This window comes from Alexandromys fortis, unplaced genomic scaffold (assembly GCF_014885135.2).
Source record: "Alexandromys fortis isolate MF-2015 unplaced genomic scaffold, M_Fortis_MF-2015_v1.1 scaffold_338, whole genome shotgun sequence".
NCBI classification, from domain to species: domain Eukaryota; kingdom Metazoa; phylum Chordata; class Mammalia; order Rodentia; family Cricetidae; genus Alexandromys; species Alexandromys fortis.
Window position 1 is genome coordinate 509,574 of NW_026068212.1, and position 19,945 is coordinate 529,518.

Genomic DNA, 19,945 nt, shown 5'->3' on the forward strand with positions numbered 1-19,945 from the left:
CTTTTCTTCTTTTTTTCTTTTTTTCAAGCTCTGTGTAACAGCTCTGGCTGTCCTGGAACTCATTCTGAAGACCATTCTTTCCTCAAACTCAGAGATCTGCTTTTCTCTGCCTCCTAAGTACTGGGATTAAAGGCATCACTGTCCTTGTCCACGCTTAAAGCCAAGGTCACGCCTTATGAAATAAGGCAAAGCCAAACCTGAGATGGCAGGAGGAAGGAGTTAGTGCCAGGAAACACATGTGAGATCAGTCCCTGGAGCACCAGAACACTGTTCTGTGTAGTAGAAATCTGTAGTCACTGAATCTAGGGTAGACATTAGAAGGAATAGTGTTTTCTAGAAGTGCTTGGCCCTTGAAGAAATCCCTGTGGGAAAGTGACTGTTCCCTGATATCTATAGAGAAATTTTTGTGAAGCAGCTTCACAGTCTTTGGAGGAGGTTGGCTGGTCACAAGGCAGTCCTGCACACCTGGAGCATCTTATGTTACTGGGTACTGCAAATGGTACTCAGGAGGACTAAAGTAGCAGGGTGTGATGCTTTCCTTCGAAAACATGTAGATTAGGTCGGGGACTTTGGTATGAGGAACCTGTTTTACCCCCCCCCAAAAAAAAACAAGTGTTGTGTAATAATCAATAAATATGCCTTTGCATGGCTGTTTGGGTTACAGTCCACAGAAACTGGAATTAAAGGTGTGTACCACCACTGCCTGGCCTTCTTTCCTTCCTTCCTCCTCCTCCTTCTCCTCCTCCTCCTTCCTCAGAATTTATAAATTTTAATGACTTATTTTTATTTTATGTGCACTGGTGTTTTGCCTGCATATATGTCTGTGTGAGGGTGTTACACACAGTTGTGAGCTGCCATTTGGTTGTTGGGAATTGAACCACAGTCCTCTGGAAGAGCAGCCAATGTTCTCAACCACTAAGCCATCTCTCTGGCGCCTCCAATATTTCTTAATAAACAGAGAGATGGCTCAGTAATTAAGAGCATGTTCTGCCTTTGTGGGACCAGGTTTTGGTTTCCAGCAACCATACGGTTGCTCAGAACAGTCTGTGACTCTGGCCTCAGGGAATCTAATGCTCTCTTCTTGCCTCTTAGGAGAAGGGAAATACTTGTACACACAAAAATTCTAAAATGTAGACAGAGGTATATACAACTTTCTGATGGAATTTCAATATGTGTTTCTAGGCTGAAAGTTCTTAAGCTCCCTAATTTGTTGACATAGTAAGATGAGTCTGTGCAACAGTGCCAAGAGCCCTTCCTGATTTTCTGCCATTCCTCTAAAGACTGTTACCATATTCCAGGACATGCTGTTAGAAGGCCGGTATCTGAGTCGATTGAGCACCACTTGCCCCTCGTCTTTCCATTGCACGATACATCTGCTTTCAGAAGCATTTAGAAAATCGATTCTGATGTCCCACGGAGGAAGAGGCCTCACTAGTAACCAAGACAAACAAAAATGTACCAGTCAGGCTTTATGATCAGTGATTGCTTTAAGTACTGACATGAATGTTGGTTTCACTTCTCAGCTATTTGAAATAACTGCTCTTAACCCAACCTCATCTTTACCAGATAGTGGATGTGTGGACAGCATTTACTAGATTTAAAGAAGACCAATGTGCCAATGACATTCAACACAATAGCCTCAAACTTTGTACCTATTGTTACTTTCCATCAGTTCTTGTCTCCTTTAAAATAGCTACACATAGAAAACTTCAGTGAGTTTTAAACAAATCTTCATGTGCCAGTTAATGACACCTGGAAAAATGCAATCAAATTTACCTATGTCCAACAACGTGAACGTAAATGGAAATGAAGAAGAGTTTCCAAGCTGATTTTTGGCAGTGACACTGACTGTGAACTTGGATTCAGCTAAATGAGACGTTAGACTGATCCCAAGACTCAAGCGATTACAATTCCAACAACTGCCTTGGTCCTGATAGGTCATATTGTTTGGTCCAGTTAACCTGTAACCCAAGCAAACTGTGTTTAGTAATATACTTTACATGCTGCTTCCTACAGTCACTACAAAATTTCAGACACATTTTAAGGCTGGTCTTATTACTAGGGGATATTCTGTGGGGATACTTGAATCCTGTTCTCATTTATAAGACTATATCTCCTCCTTACCCCCTTTTTGGTACAACTGAAATCTTTTGAAATGAATGTCCATATAGAGGGCTTTTGGTTAATACTTTTTAATTTCCCAAACCCTGGCTGTTATCTTGTCTTTTCAGGGAAGTTCTAATGCTTATCCAAAGAATCTTTGAACATCTGATCTCCATTCAATGGAAGTATGGTGTGAGCTCACAGTGCAGAGGTAGGAAAACTCCATCCTGGTCCCACTGTCTTTTCGATTTCCTGTTTACCTAGGCACAGTTGTACCTGTGATGGGATTATGGGATATATTCCAAAAAGGGCGGCCACCCATATCCTCTCTTCTTGTGGACTCTCACACCAGCCAACTGTATTTTAAAATGTAATTCCTCCAAGGAAGAGTCCATTTATATATCACGATGCCCCAAAGTGTGAGACTACAAAAAAGATGGGGTTTTACACAGCCAGCTTAACCCAATTGTAGGGAGACTATCTTAACTGAGATCTTGGATGACCCAAAGAAAACTTTAAATGAGAATGTAGAACTAAGATATCAGGCCTCACAGTTCAAGGGACTGGAGCAGTTCTCAGGGACAGACACTGGAAATGGTATTTAACTTCTTGGTGAGGGATCTATTGCTGTTTCTCCTTAGCATCTAATAAACCATTTGATATTGCTGTAAGACAGAAAACACACAAAACAGCCACATAGCCTCTTACTCACTGTAAAGTGTAGTGGGTTTCCAGATGGGTATCTAGTCCAGGGTCCCAGGTACAGGCCACAGTCCCACGTTCTCCTTCCTGGAGGCATGATAGGTTTCGAGGTGGGTCTGGAGCAACTTTACAAAGGAAGAGCAAGACTTGGTGTTTGGAATAGTCTGAAGGTGATATCGAGATCACACTGTTATTGTTTGCAGTATATTGATAATAACTTCCACATGCCCCACAAATCTAGATGAAGTCATTATCTAACATGCTAAGATTTGCTTCCAAGGCATGGATTTTCTCTAATAATTAAAGCAATCGTGATGAATATTGATCATTTTCTTTAGCCTAAACCTAGTACCAAGTGTCTTATATGCAGTTCTCAGCCAGAGCACTCCATAAAGTAGGTAAGATTATTTTTTATGTTATCAAAGAAGAAACAAAATCTTAGGCAAAACATCTGCCCCAGACTACAAAACTATGAAGGGCAGAATCAGGGCTCAGGTTTAGGTGTGGCTGGCAAGTCATAATTCTACCTTTTATAGAAAGACAAATATCTATTATTCCACAATGCCAGAGGAATACTAACTCACTATAAGAAGTTTTGAGCCAGGCATGGTGGCACCCACCTATAATTCCCTCACTCAGGAGACTGATGCAGGAGGATTGTGAATTCAAGGACAGTCAGAGCCACTTAGTTCAACCCTGTCTCAACAAAGAAACAAAACCAACCAAACAAACAAACACAAATCTCCACCACCAATGACAAATTAAAAAACAAAAACAAACATTGACTCTGTCTCCATGCACTGCCAAGGCACTGTATTGCTTGGAGGCCTTTATGAGCAGGTATAGATTACTTCTTATGCATACAGATATTTATAGCCTCCATTGACCAGGCATAGGCATAGCTGTCAAAACAAAGGTATACAAGGCAAGGGGTCTGTATATTTTCAAACAATATATTGTTAAAGTGTGTATGGGTGTTTTGCCTGTATGTGTATGTAGGCACCATTTCTTGTCCTGGTGCCCACAGAATGCAGAAGAGGGCATCAAATTCTCTGGAACTTGGTTATGTAACTTGGTTACAGAAGGTTATGAACCTCCAGGTGGGTATTGGGAATTGAATCCAGATCCTTTGAAGAACAGAATTAATGGAGGGTTTTGAGAAAATGCTTAGTTGAGTAACCATCCCTTTCTAATACAGTACTGAGATTCTGATGCAGACAGATGTGCCTTTGGCAAGACAAAAAATGCATACTGCAAAATTTTTGCCATTTTTTTCCAAAGTCATAACTGATGAGGAAATATAATTTTTTTTGCTAGTATCCACCACAGATATGTACACAGTAGTGTTCTTCGTGGGGCCTCGGACAAGATAACATCTCAGTATTTAGTTCTGTCTATTGACTGCCTATAACAATATATAGCTCTTCTGGTTCTATTTAATAAAATAACAAATTATTAATTTTGCTAAAATAATAAGTATTTCTTTACATACTTGTATTTAGGCATATATACCTCCATAATGAAGGCTAAAAAGGGCCACAAAATCATCCAGGGTACAACCATGTTCAGTGACTTGCCAAGCTGGATCTGAGAAGCTGTGGGCTTCTGGCTAGAAACTGTAGTCAGGGGTCTGCTGCCTCCCTTGTGCTCATGCAGCAGAGGGCAGTTGTGATGTTCTAGTTCTTTCCTCTTAGCAGTTGCCTGGAGGGACCAACTATGCAAGCCAGTAGAATAAAAGAGATCCTATGTGCTAAACTTGGACTAAAGGGGAGCTAGGTAAAGGCTTTCCCCTTTTCTTGCTATCATATTTCCTTATGCTTTTCCTGGAAATGTCCTCAAGTGGTCAAACCGTCATCAGTATTTTTTGTGAAGGCTATTGCCAGCTTAGTAACATCACCACACCATACCATCATGTACACACAATGGTGTCAGTCTGTAACAGCGGTCCTGTGAGATGTTGTCATTCAGAGATGCCATTTTAGCTTAAGTATACTTTATGCTGTTTGCATAATGGTGAAATTAATGACACTTTTCTAGAACTATCCCAGTACTAAAGGATACATTAACTGTATTTCCTAGCTTCGTTTCTCACTCTAAGCTCCCTTTTTGAAGTATTAGCCTATGAGCTTTGCATGGGGCATAATTCCAGGAAAGGTCCCTAAGTATGGTGGCAGTTTCCTGCTAGCCTCTCTGCATGTGATCGTCACTCTTCATGGGTGGGTGGAGATGGAAGAACTACTTGCTGGGCACTAAGAGAAGGGAGAGGAGGTGCTGCCAGTCTGGGATGTAAGAGCTGGAAGAGACACTCTCCCATCGCTTTAGGAAGTTGTAGCTTTGAACCAGTTTTCCTAAACCAAGAGGCTGTGGCAAACTAGCTGTAAAGAGCCACGCACAGAGAGTAAGCAAATTATCCCAATGGTCAGAGAAAGAGGAAAGGAAGAAAGAGAACTGGGAGAAAGAGAGTGAAGGACAAATGGTGGAGAGAGACTGCGAGGTCCCAAATAAGATCCTAATCCTGTTGATTTCTAGACTTTTCACACAGGGATTCTCAGGCTGGTCTCACAATAAAATACTTAATGTTATGGGAGAACAGAAAAATCTGTCTGGTGTTCAGGTTTCTGTTTATCTCATGTCAAACACACACCCACTCACCCCCCTCACTAACACAAAGACACACACAAACATACACGTAGACATACAGAGATACACAGATACACACAGACACAAAGAAATATAGACACACAGACACACACAAACACAAAGACACACACATAGACACACAGACACACACAAACACAAAGACACACATATAGACATACAGAGATACACAGATAGACACAGATACAGACACACAGAAATATATAGACACACAGACACAAACACACACACACATAGACACACACACATAGACACACACACACACACAATGACCACTTCATAAGAGTTCAGAAAGGAGTGCTCACCACCAACTGAGATCTCTGCTCCACACACAGAGTAGTACTGACTAGTTTGAGGACAGCGCACCCGGCAGACAAATACGGTAATACCAAGGGAAAGGTTGGAGACTTGAATAGTGGAGGAGCGACCATTGTGGGAATGGACTTCTTGGCTAGACTTAAAGAGGACTAATTCAGAACCAGGATGATTCCAGCAGCGGTGCTTGGGGTTCAAAGAGCAGGAGATATTGACAGCTGACCCAAGTGGAATCACAGGGGAAGGCTTGACAGTCACTGTGCCTCGCTTGCAGGGATCTGCAGGAAGAGACAAAAGCAAAACTCAGCTAGAAGGAAGACATCCATTTAAAGATGGAGAGTTTGTTCAATCCCCATAGTAGGGTGAAATTAAAACTCATCAGACCACGGAACTGTTAATAATAACCTACATTGCTCCAACAGCATTAGCAATGCTGGAGAATTAGAAGACAGTCATACTAAAATGTGTTTGAATTAAATGCATGTTCTTATCAAAACATCCATGCTATAATCATAACAAGAGGAAAGTAGCAAGAAAACAGCATTGAAAGAACATTCTGGAATGCAGTTCTAAACTCTCTCAGGTGACTTTTCCACATTCAGATTTCACACCAGACCACTTAAAGAGAGCTTTTCAGGATAAATTACATAATTCCCATTGCCTTTGTAATTTAAAATGCTTATTTTAATAATTATATTAAGAAAAACAAAGACAATCTTACAAGACATTAGGGACATATGTAGAAATAATTTCTTCTCTTAATATATCAGTTGTATTAAATGAACATAACTTGTAATATCATTTTATAATAAAGATAAAATATTCAAATATGTGGTTTTGTGATCCCAGCACTTGGGAGGCTAAGATGGAGCATCATGAATTATTGGTCAGACCAGGCTACAAAGTCAGAAAATGTAGCAAAGAATCAAACAAAAAAACAAAGGAAAGTGGGTCCAATAACCTGCATTTTGATATTTCTTTAAGCTGTAGGCCCCTGGGTAATATGGTTGAAGTAAATGACATGTATGTTCCTCTTTTTGGATGACTCTTATGGCTTAGTTACTATCATCAATGTCACCTTGAACTCCCATGTAACTCACTTCCAAAAGCATTCCACTGACACACTTCAGTAAAAAGAACTACAAAATAAAGATGCAGTCTCAGTTTCAGATGTGATGTAAATCTCCCCGTGAAATCGTCTTTGGGGATAATTCTGTGATAGGATCAATATGCATAAAAGAGGAATTAGTGAAGAAGTTATTATTTACCTTAAGTAAATGAAATACTGAACAATCCTTTAAAAGAAAACACTCATTTTTATTTTCAAAGTTAAATGGAATCTCTCTCCCTCTCTTAGTTTTGGTCTATGTCTGGTCTTGATTTCTTTGATTCTTCATTGTAATGGGCCAGAAAGCCCAAATCAAACTCTTACTCAAGAAGCCAGGAAAATGTAGACAGACACACACTATGCATATTTATAGACATGCATATGTATGTATCATATTCATATGATAGCTGAATTCAACCATGAATACTCCTGCTAAAGTCACTCTAACTTTTTATTTTATCATTTATATGTGTGTGAACATGGGCCACAGTACACATTTGAGGCTAGGGTGTGGGCTCAAAGGGTCAAACTCAAGTGGTCAGGTTTGCAAAGCAAGTGCCGTTACCTGCTGAACCATCTTTCTGGTTCTAAAATGCATTCCATTATGCTTCAGGTTTATTAGCCAGTTTCTCAAGAGTAAATATATGATTATATCCAATGCTAATCATTAAAATAAATAAGACAATACTACAGAGCCAAACTTATCCATTAAATGTTAAAAGACTGAATACAAAATTCACTTTAGAACTCTTACCACAATACATGGTTCATTTGTACCTGAGAATTTAAACTGCAATTCCTTCTACAGACATGACTACAGAAATCTCTTACCTATATCTGCTTTAATCAACAGCCACATGAATAAAAAATTCAGTCCCGACAAGAATCCTCTAAGAGTGTGTGCCATGAGCAGTCAACTCCAGAATGCAACTTGAGTTCTCCTTACAAAAGAAGACAAATTCATTCATGTTAAGTACATTCAGAAAATGCCAGAACCACCACTTTCCAGAACAATTCAAGTACTACTGTTTCCCCATGTTGTTAAGCCTGTAAACTTAGGAAACTGAAGAATCATAGCTACCTTCCCCCATCTCAATGAACCACCTTGCTTCTACCATAATTTCTTTCAATTATGGGCTGCGATGTGCAAGTGTAAGGTATAACGGGCAGAGATGAGAAGGGGCTGGGTATCTCATTCTCTTCAGGCTGCTGCAACAGCTCCAAAGTGATGCTGGGAGCAACCAGAAAGTTGGACATCAAGAGGGCAGACACTCAATGTCTCGGGAGAACCTGCTTCTCAGTTCATGGATGGCACATTGGACTTGCTTTTCCATGGTATGAGGAGCAAGGCAGCTGGAGCACTATCCCATACATATGTGCTGAGCTCTAGGATAGGATCACCTTTCAAAGGTTCCATCTCCTCAACCATTGGTTATTAATATTTAAACACGTGGGTTTTGAGGGGACATGAACAAAGCAAACTTTGAAGGCATTTAAAACTGGGTTTAAATATTGTGACCATATGAAATTACTTAACCTGCTGGGTGATGGTGGCACACGCCTTTAATCCCAGCACTTGGGAGGCAGAGGCAGGCGGATCTCTGTGAGTTAGAGACCAGCCTGGTCTACAAGAGCTAGTTCCAGGACAGGCTCCAAAACCACAGAGAAACCCTGTCTCGAAAAACCAAAAGAAAAAAGAAAAAAAAAAAGAAATTACTTAACCTGTCTATACTCTACCACGCATAAAACTTGTTTTTCCTCTTAAAAAGGCTGTCATCACAATAAATAGACTTCTTGATTGGTGGAGATTTTCTAATCTCATTGTAGCTCTAAAAACAGTAGATTAAAAAATGGCTCCCACTGGTGTGGTAGCATGAACACTGAATTGTATCTTATTCTGATTATTTTTGCTACACACTAATTGGCATCTTTATGGGTTTTCATTATTGTAGTGAAAAGGTTAAAATACACTATCATAGAACATTAGCCAGCAATGCTACAAACACTAGAAAGACATGAGTGAGCCACAAGGTCAATTTTGTACTGAATATAGTGGCACAAATGTGCAACCCCAGCACTCTGGAGCCTGAGGCAGGTGTCTCATAGTTGTGAAGCCAGCTTGGACAAACCCCTGTCTCAAAATTACAACAACAGGACATCGTTTTGATTTTTGTCTTGGTAAGTTTTATGTCAACTTGACACAAGGTAGAGTCATTTGAGGAGAAGGACTATCAATTGAGAAAATTAAGAACAGGCCAACATCATTTAGGTGAAGTCTTCTGGGAGTATTTCCTCACGGTCAGCACACAGAAGCTGTGGTCCAGAGGCTCCAAGGCTACATCTCATGCTGGCAGCCGAACTTGGTATATATGAGTCACCCAGGTGTTACTGGTTTTGGAGGCATGAAGGGGTCACAGTGAGCAGCGGAGACCTGTCATTGTGTGGCAGGGCAGGAATTCCTGAAGAGAGGCAGGAGAGTTCATTAGTGAAGGTAAAAGCCTCAGTTGTAATTGAAGTCCTAAGATTGAAGGGGTCATGGAGAGAAGTCGAGGCTTGACACACATGCAGAACCAGAGTCCCTGAAGAGAGCCCAGAAGAGGCTGTTGGTGAAGGTGCAGCCCAGTTTCAGTGCAGATGCTAGTACCATGGGATGATGACCACGGACAGCAAGGGCTCTGTGTGAAGTTGGCCTGAGTGGATAGGGTACAGTGTGTGCTGTGGCAAGTCCTTTAGAGTCTGGAAGTCGTGAATCACAGAATCTGACATTGTTGGATTTTGGTTTTGCTTTGATATGATTTTAACTGTGCCCTGATTTTTCCCTCGGAGTAAGAAATATTAGTTATTTTTGATTTGACAGGTGCCTACAATAAAGAGACTCTGGAATTTTACAGAGAGCTTGGATATTTTAAAGAGACTTAGCTTTTAAGTGTTTAAATTTTTAAAAACTTGAGATTTTTAAAGTTTTATACTGTAATATGGATATTGAGGTAATCAGGATGAGCAAGAGAGGGAAGGTTATGGTTGAGCAGTAAAGTGTTCATTTACGAAGTTGACTAGGGTCAGTTGTCCTTGTTAGTTTATGTTGATTTGATGCAGGCTAGGTTATTTGGAAAGTGAGACTATCAATTGAAATATTCCCATAACACAGCTCATGTTGGTGAGGATGTCGGAAAAGTGGGACACTTATCCATTTTCAGTATGAGTGCAAACTTGAACAAACACTATACCCCAAGAATCTAGGAATAGATCTAGATCCAACTATACTACTCTTGGGTCTATACCTAAAGGACTTTACGTCCTATTACAGAGACACTTGATTATCCAGTAGCCACATATTGGAAATGGCCTAGATGTCCATTAACTGGTGAATGAATGAAGACAATATGATGCATTTACACAATGGAATTATTGTTCAGCTGCTAGAAATAAAAGCATAAATTTCACAGGTAAATGGATGGAGTTCAGCCAGAGTGAGGTAACCCAGGCCCCAAAAGAAAAATATGGTATATGTTCTCTTATAAGTGAATGTTGGCTTTTAAGCCTTCTCTAGGAATCCTACAATCCACATAACCACAGAGGTTAGATAACTAGTAAGGGACTTAGTGGGGGAAGGGAGGATTTACCAAGGAAGAGGAAATAGAATACATAGTTTTGGAGAGAGAGTGGGGAGAATGGAACAGGAAGATTAAATGGGGAGGAGGAGACAAAAGTGGGCGGGGGGTGGGGAATAATGAGAGGCACAACACCAAGAGCCATTTGATGAGGTATATGAAAATCTACTAATGTATAAATTTCTTAAACTATGTACATAATAAAATAAATCTAAATGGAGTCACCAAATAATGAGAAGACTGTAGGGGAAACTCCGCCTAATGGGGGCGTGTTCGCCTCAGGATAATGTTTACATATAAATCTGGCAGTGTGAGCCCCGCTGCTCTCTCTTTTTTTGTATCTCCTGCTCATCGCTGGATCCCTGGTGTTGTAAGCTATTCCTTCATTAAAATTTGCTGTTTCATATTAAGCTAGCCTAGTTATTACACCACCTACATAAGACAGCACCCCAACTAGACATCTTTTGGCACCAAGTGAAACTCAAGTGACAGGAATGGATTACATCTAATTGAGTTGTTGGCCAAAGGGGCCCCATGGACACCCTCAAACAACTCAGGCAAAGGCTATTGGTAGCTCTCCACCAACTGATAGTAACACTCTTTGGCTGAAGAAAACACTTACATAACTCATTAAACATGAAAAAGTTGAGCTGGTGTCTATAGACTTTACCCCTACTGACTGGTGTTCACGGTACTGGGACGTATTCTGTGTGGTACCAGAGGAGAAAAGTAAACAGCAACCCAGTTACAAACTCTAAATGTACAATGGTGGCCTGAGCAAGTTATTATGGTGCAATAAGGGTGTAAATGTTATGAGAGTAAGACACCACTCTCTGATTAGATTTAAGGCCCACTCCGTGAGATGGAACCCATGCCCAACACTGCTTATATGGCCAAGAACCCGAGATTAGAGAGGGCATGTGCTTAGGGGAAATATACCATTGTTCTGCTAAAGGAGCACAACAGTAAAACAACTTCTAATGACATTTTACTATCCCCATAAATCAGTGCCTCACTAAGCCACTATCAGAGACGTTTTCTCTTTCAGTAGATGGAAACTAATACAGAGACCCACAACTGGACTGAAAGACCCTACAGACCCTCCCCTCATAACCCACAGCTAGCCGGCTCTCATGAGAACATCCTGTTCGCTTGAGACCCTCAGGACCCTCTCAGGACCTGCAGCTAGCCACTCTCATGAGAACATCCCGGTCATGTAGGAAAACAGGATGCCTATAGTCAGCACATGTGCCAAACTTAAAATATCAGCAGTTTACAAAAGAAACAATTCCCTCTATGAAGGACCCCAGCTTAACTGCTGTAACATCATTTTACAAGGCTCTTGACAAACAAATGTAAGTGCAGAGTGAGGTCAGGGCCTCTGGCTTGCAAAGCAGGATATTTATGAGGTCAGGGCCTCTGGCTGCAAAGCAGGATATTTATGACGTAGATGTCTGTCACCATAAATCTGTGCTGGAAAAGGAAAAACCACTTATGCCCCCTGCCCCATTCTAATCAGACCAATAACCACGCATCTGCTTCTGTAATTTGCATTTTGGCCGCCCTCTTTCCTATAAAAAGACCTTCCCCCAGTCTGCAGGCGCAAGTCCTCCGAAAGACTTTGTTGCCCACAGGTACCTGTGTTTACCCAATAAACCTCTTGCTATTTGCATCTGTGTGGTCTCGGCCTGTTCCTTGGCTTCGGGGGAGTCTCCTCTCCAGGGAAGTCCTCTCCAAGGGTCTTTCATGGACAATGTGCAAAGAGTGAGAGACTTAGGAACACTCACCTAAATGAAAAGTCTGTATCAATCCCCTCCCCTTAGGGCTCTGGGAGCTATGAGGAAGGGGAGGTGAAAAAATTGTAAGAGCCAGTGGTGGTGGAGGACAATGAGGAAACAGTGTCTTCCAGACACAGCAGGAAGGATGCACGTGAATTCACAGAGATGGTGGGACCACACACAGGGCCAGCACAGGTTCAAGTCAGACAGGGTTCTAATGCTGAGAACGGGAAGTGGACACCATTTTCCACCCCTATTCAAGAAGCTATCCCCAACTGATACCCATTTGCAAAGGACAAATGTATTTTCTCCATTGGAATCTCACTGGGTATAAAAGGGTAGACTGATATTTTTTGTTTTTCATATTTCTTTGTTTGGGTATTTTTTTATATCTTACTGGTCTTTTGCTTGTACATTATGGGTTCTGATTATGTGTTTAATTTTTTTGTATCTGTATTTCTTATGCTTTTTCATTGTTTTAAATTCTGTTTTCTATTTTTCTGTTTGTTTTCTGAACAGTTAGAAAACGGTGGTATGGTAGGGAGGGTCTGGGGGAAGACAAGGGATGGGAAATTGTGATCAAAATATATTGTACAATTTTCAAATAAAAAAGAAAAAAATTGTCTGTAGGCAAGTCTGTGGTGCATCTTCTTGATTAATGATTAATGCTGATGGTCCCAATGTCACTGGTGTAATGCCACCTCTGGGCAGAAAGTACTGGATGGTAAAAGAAAGCAAGCTGAGCAAGTCATGGGGAAGAAGCCAGGAAGCAGCGTAACACAGGTATATAAACAGAAGCTTTGATTGCCCCTGAAAATCAGGTAAAAACAGTTCCGTTTATGAGAAGTTCAAACCCCTCAACAACCTTCAAGTAAATGAGGCATCTTCCAATAAAATGAAACCTCACATGGGCTGTAAACATCCTTTACACAGCCTGACTCCAAGGTCAATCTCAAAACTACAGCTCTCTCTGAAACACAGAATGAAAGACTCTGTCCCTGACTCATCACTCACCCCATGGCTCCCAGACAGTGAAAACAGTGCTCAGAGGGAGGCCGAGCAGCCACCACCAGGAGAGGCAGGAAGGTACAGCAGGTGCTCCTAGTCAGTCTCTGCACACTCACCCCAGAGACAAACGCAAAACAGGCAGCTTCTTGGAAGCTGTCCTTGAGGAGACTGAAAAAAACCAAAACATTTGGTCTTCCGCAGGTAATGATTTCACCCAGACATGAACACTCTGTATATTCACATTTGCTTCCTTCTGCTGCACTGTGGTAAGTTGAAAGAAAAAGGTTGTAATGTGAGGACAAACAGGCTAGCGGTAGAGTCTCAGGCCCATGACTTACCAGGTAAGCTGTCCACCGAGGCCACTGCCTATTTCATTTTCTCTTTAGGCCTGGGTTGTGTTGCTTTCTTAATCATTTTCAGTGTACTGGAATTGTACATTTCCCCGAACAAGGTAAAATAGCGTACCTTAGGCATTGAAAGAAGCCCTCTCAAAGGTTAACAGGTAACTGTTATGGGCTGGCGTCTGTTCCTCACTCCTCCACCTTTGTGATAGGTGTCATTTTTGTTCACCGCTGAACTAGCAAATGTTGACTCTGAATGTGCAAGGGCTTGCTGTGTTACAAAGTCATGTTTTAACTTAATAGTAGAGTTAAGGAAGCCTGTTACAAAAACCAAACCAAAGCAAACCAAATCTTTGATAACTTTCAAGGTTCTAATACAAAATTACAAAGACTCAAAACTTTGAAAAAAACACAAATATTTTTGTATAAGTAATTTTTTTTGAGACGTGGCCATATGTAATCTAAGCTAGCTTCACGCTCATTGCATGTTAAGGATAATCTTGAACTCTTTGTTTAATCTTTAAAATTCTATCTTTTACCCATCTATCTATCATCTATCTATCTATCTATCTATCTATCTATCTATCTATCTATCTATCTATCTATCCATCCATCCATCTATATCTATCTATCATCATCATCCTCTTTCTCGTCATCATCGTCTATTTGTGCATGTGCACCTGTGCCATGGCAAGTGTATGGAGGTCAGAGGACCACTTGTTGAAGTTGGTTCTCTTGTCCCAGTTTGTGCGTCTCAGGGAGCAAACTGAGTTTGTCAGGCTTGGTGGCAAGTTACTTAACCCACTGAGCCATCTCATCAGTCCTAATTTTGAACTTTTTTATCCTCTTACCTCCCGCTTCTAAATGCTAGGATTACAGGCCTAAGCCTGTACTTGTATGCTTTTAAATAATCAAAATACTAAGAAAGTCATGCCAAAAAGTTTTTCCATAATAGAGATACAAAACATTTTATGGAACATGTGTTCAGTTCCAAGATATTCCCCGATTAAAATATAATTTTTTTGGGGCGGGCTTTGTTTCTCTGTGTCCTGTCCTGAAACTTGCTTTGTAGACCAGGCTGGCCTTAAACTCATAGAGATCTGCCTGCTCTGCCTCTGCCTCCTGATTGATGCCTGGCCTCCTGTAAAACAATTCTTTTAGCCAAAATTAAAAATGATCAGATTAGATAGGAGAGATGATTCAGCAGTTAAGAGTACTGGCTTCTTTTCTAGAGGATTTGGGTTTGATTCCAAGCATCCACATAGTGGCTCATGATCATCTGTAACTAATTTCAGTTCCAGTTCACACCCTGTTCTGGCCTCTATAGGCCCCAGGCATGGATATGATGTACAGATATATACATGCAATCAAAACATTCCCACACATAAAATAATAAAATGATCAAATCATATACTGCAAAAGAAAAAATATATTCACGTGCGGTGTGCTGCAAGTAACCTGCCTTCAGCTGTTCCCCCACCCCTTTTTCTTTAGTTCATCCTTCTCCTCCTTTTTGAATAGACAATCCAAAAGTTTTAGATTCTCCAAAGTTCTCTGATAACTTCTCTTTTAACATCTGCAGATACTACAGTTTGGACCTTGGTAGTATAAAGTTTTATCTAATCACTACTGAAAACAACAACAACCAAAGCCCCAAACCAAAAAACCTCTCCTTGGAGTAGAAGATGGAGATGGTATAATTTTCATATCATTAGAAGAAAGTGTTGGTGGCAGGGATCTTTGCATTATAGGTATTACAAATTATCATTACCTGTGTTCTCTTTGCTTGAGTCTAAAAGGCTTACAAGCAGTGCGGGGGCGGAGGAGGGAGTTGTTTTAACATCTTGTTTCACCTCTGCTCTAACAGCAGCAGGACGGTGAACATTTCCTGCTGGGAATGTTCCAGCAGCCTGTGCAGCTTCATCTGAGTTTGCAATTTTTATGTCATCTCTACCCAGGTGTCCAGCTTTTGCTGGACACTTGGGGAACCATCTTTGTTATGCTCTTGTCTGGCTCAGAAATACCGCTTTAAAAAGCAGACCTGGCCTCTTTTCTGATGCAGTGTCTCCTGTTTGACACCCCCCCCTTTTTTTTTTGTAAAGTATATGTAGACCTGCACTGGTTGAGGAGGGTGGTCTGCTCCAATCACATGATAGTTAAGTGCCATGATACCCTAATATCTATTCTTTTAGTGTGTTCTTTCATAATTTTCCGTATGGTGTGACAAGCTTTAGTAAATCAAATCTTTCAGCTAAGTAAAATTGAGAAAGCTAGACTCTCCTGCCTTCTTCTGAAATTAGTAGGCAGTTTCTAAAGCCACCATGTAGCCAGCAAACCTTCTTTAGAGTTCAAAGATTTCTCTTTCTCTCCAGAAGCTGAAACATCACTGATGTGAACCAAATTTGGCACGCACACCTGTCTTCTGTGTGCAGCCTCTGAGGTGCCATTGGACTCCCTCTCATCTCACGGTCTCCAGTTCTAAGATACTTACTTAGTTCCTTAGCTTTTACCCAAGAATAGGGATTTTCCTTTCTTGCTTGAGTTTAGGAAATTCCTTAATGTTTTCTTTTTGTTTGTTTGTTTGCTTGCTTGCTTATTTTCACTCCTTTTAGGATCTATTTTTCATTTATCCTTAAAAAAAACTTGCTGTATTATTCCTGAGATACATGGATGGCTTGCCACACATGCCAATAAATGTAATGCAGTACATTAATGGAATCAGGGAAAGAAATCACTTGATCATCTCAACAGAAAAGGCTTTTTGACAAAATCCAACATCCTTTCATGATAAAAACATTCAAGACATTAGGAATGGAAGGAATATATTTCAACATAATAAAGGCTACACCCAGCAAACTTATTGCCAACATTATGCTAAATGGAAAAAAAAACCTCAAAGCATTTCCTCTAAATAGGGAATGAGACAAGGGTTTTTACTTTCTCCACTCTTATTCAATATAGTACAGAACAATAAGACATGAGAAGGAAATAACAGGGAAGCAAATAAGAGAGGAAGAAGTCAAGGTGTGTTTGTTTGCAAAAGACATCTTTTTACACATGAGGAAATTTAGCTCAGTGTGATAGTCCTCATACTGGGGAGGCAGAAGTAGGCCAATCTGTGTGAGTTAGAGGTCAGCCTGCTCCACATGGAAGTTCCAGCCTAGTCAGGATTTAATAGTGAGGCCTTGTCTCCAACAAACCAACCAACCAACCAACCAACCAACCAACCAACCAACCAACCAACCTAATCTAAAAACCAATCTAAAAACTCCACCAAAAAACTCAGAATGGATAAACACCATCAGCAATGTAGCAGGATACAAAATTAATAAAAGAAAATTAGCAACCTTTATATAAACCTATGACAAACATGCAGACAAAGAAATTGGGGAAACCATCCCATTTAACATACATACATACACACATACACACACACGCAGGATCACATGCATTTAACACACACACTAAAACACAGTAACAAAACAAAAAAATCTTACCTTAGAATAAGCCCAAATAAAGAAGTAAAAGAGCTCTTCAATGGAAAGGCTAAAACACTCAACACTCAAGAAAGGAACACTAGAAGATGGGGAAGACATCCCATGTTCCTTGATTAGAGAATTAACATTGTGAAAATGGTGACACTTCCAAAAGCAGACTCCAGTTTCAGTGACGCCACCAATCAAATTTCATCGTCATTCTTCACAGAACAGAAAAAAAAAAACCCTCTTAAAGTTGTTTGTAAACACAAAAGTTCCCAGATAGCCAAAGCAATCCAGAGCAAAAAGAATAAAGCTAGGTGTGTAACCGATCTGATTTCAAGTTGTACTCCAGGACTCTAAAATAGCACAGTATTCACACAAAACAGACATGATCTGTGGAACTAAGGACATAGATTCTATCTCACACAGCCACAGTCACCTACTTTTTCTTTCAACAAAGGTGCTAAAAATACTAAATGTGGATAAGTCAGCCTCTTCAACAAGTAGTTCTATGAAAACTGGATAGCCACATGTTGAAGACTGAACCTAGGACCTGTAAAAAATCACCTCCAAACAGACCTAAGGCCTGACTGACAGACCAGAAACCCTAGAATTGTTAAGGAAAAGGTAAGAAGAATACTTCCAGACATGGGCATAGACAGGGACATCCTCACCTGGATTCTAGTCATGCAAGGAATAGCCCAAATTGACATATTGAACCTGATGAAATGTAAAAGCTTCTACTTAGAAAAAGAAATAGTTAATCAAGTAAAGAGACAGTCTACAGAAATCTTTGCCAATCATACACTAGAGTATTAGTATATAGAATATATAAAAATAGAAAGAAACCTATGCAACAAGAAATCAAACAGTCCAGTCAATAAATGGGCTAATGATAAGCGCATACAGTTCTTAAAAGATGAAGTGCAAAGAACAGGCACATACAAACTGTCCGACATTACCAGATACCAGTGAAATGCAAATAAAAACCACATCGAGATTCCATCATCACTGAGTCAGGATGGCATAAGGAAAAAACCAACAAACAATATAAAAAGCAAACAACAAGGAGAACTAGCAAGTGGTTCAGAGGTTAACAATGCTCCTCCTGTGCAAGTCTGATGACCTGAGTTTGATTCCTGGGTCCCAAAGTGGAAGGAAACAACCAATGCCTATGCATTCCCCTTGACCTCAACACGCGAACTGTGGCAGGTGTGCACATGGGTACACATAAAAACATACTACTATCACTACTACTACTGCTACTGCTACTAAAAGATTTAAATGGCCGAACTAGGTAAGGTGGTGTACACATGCAACTTTAGCATTCAGGAAGCTGAAACTGGCAGATCATTACAGCACAGGAGTTCAAGGCCAACCTGGGAAGCACAGCAAGAAGTTCATCTAAAATAAAGACGTCAATGAAACGATTTCTAATGACATCCTGCTATACTCATAGGTATAGATATATATAAATAGGCTGAGCTGACAACCACGGAGCCTGTATGGGACTGATCTAGACCCTCTGCATATATGTTATAGTTATATAATTTGGTTTTCTTGTGAGAACCCTAATGGTGAGAGCAAGGCCTGTCTTTAACTATGTTGTCTGCTTTTGGGACCCATTCCTCCTACTGGATTGCCTCATCAGCCTTAATAGAAGAGGAGGTGTCTAGTCTCACTACAACTTGATATACCATGGCTGATGGCAGTGGGATGCCCACCTGTATCTGAAGAGAAATAGTGGAGGAGTGGATGGGTAGTGGAGTAGGGGGAGGGGCTGGAAAGAGGGGAAGGAGGGGAAACTTTGTGATGTAAAAACAAAACAAAACAAAAAAACCCAAAGTCAAACAAAACAGAAAAAAAAACCCTCAAAGAAGACAAAAAAAGAACAAAGGAAAATGACCCCAAATAAAACCAACATTTATTGAGAAAATTAAATCATAAGGTTGGGGAAATGGCTTAGTGGCTAAGAGGTGGAATTGCTCTTGCAGAGAAGCTGAGTTCAGTTCCCAGCACTCACATAAGACAGCTCACATCAATCTTGAACTCTAGTTCCAGGGCATTGGGCACCTCTCGCCTCCATGGACAACTGCACTCATGTGCACCTACCCACTCCTCACCATCACACATACACACAATTGAAAACAACACTAATAAATCCTTTTTTAAAAGAACATCAAATCCCTGCAAGATGCTTCTTCCTTGGTTTGTTGGACAGGCCTCTGTGTGATACCTCAGGACTGAAGTTGCGTGGAGGCATGAGGTTTATTTCTCCCCCTTGAGCCCTGGGAAATCCTGACGAATTTGCTTCCCCTGTGACATCACGCTCTGTCTGTTCATAAAGTGAGGTGAACTTAAGACAAACAGCCATCCTACAAGGTTTTTCTTTTTTTCTTTTAGAGGTTAGATTTTAAGTTTTTTCCTCTTTTTTTATTACTTTATAAATAATACTAATCAAAATTCCCACTTTCCTTCTGCTCCTCCACACACCCATTCCCCCACCCCCCCTCCAGTTCTAAGAGAGGGCAAGGCACCTTGCACTGTGGGAAGTCCAAGGCTCTCCTTGTTACTTCCAGGTTTAGGAAGCTGTGCATCCAAAGAGAATAGGATCCCCAAAAGCCAGTACATGCAGTAGAGACAAATTCCAGTGCCATTATCATTGGCCCCTCAGTCTCCCCCAACTTTCAACCACTTTCAGAGGGTCCAGGGTCCAGGCTCATTCAGTCCCAGTCCAGCTGGATATGGTGAGCTCCCATTAGCTCAGGCACACTGTCTCAGTGGGTGGACCAACCCCCTCGTGGTCCTGACTTCCTTGCTCGTATTCTCCCTCCTTCTGCTC

General features: G+C 40.8%; 1 protein-coding gene across 4 annotated transcripts in view; it reads right to left on the reverse strand.

Annotated features, from left to right (window-relative positions):
- Positions 1–19,945, reverse strand: part of Il12rb2 (interleukin 12 receptor subunit beta 2) — a 71,162-nt gene that overhangs the window by 49,344 nt on the left and 1,873 nt on the right. For 3 of the 4 annotated variants that reach the window (XM_050130340.1, XM_050130339.1, XM_050130337.1), the window contains exons 2-6: positions 7,718–9,345; positions 5,769–6,056; positions 2,816–2,930; positions 1,777–1,961; positions 1,289–1,431 (exon numbers count right to left, since the gene is read on the reverse strand). In XM_050130340.1, coding sequence (XP_049986297.1) covers positions 1,289–1,431; positions 1,777–1,961; positions 2,816–2,930; positions 5,769–6,056; positions 7,718–7,793 — 807 coding nt within the window. In that variant the 5' untranslated portion in view covers positions 7,794–9,345. The remainder of the gene's footprint in view (positions 1–1,288; positions 1,432–1,776; positions 1,962–2,815; positions 2,931–5,768; positions 6,057–7,717; positions 9,346–19,945) is intronic. The other variant, XM_050130338.1, reaches the window with a different exon arrangement.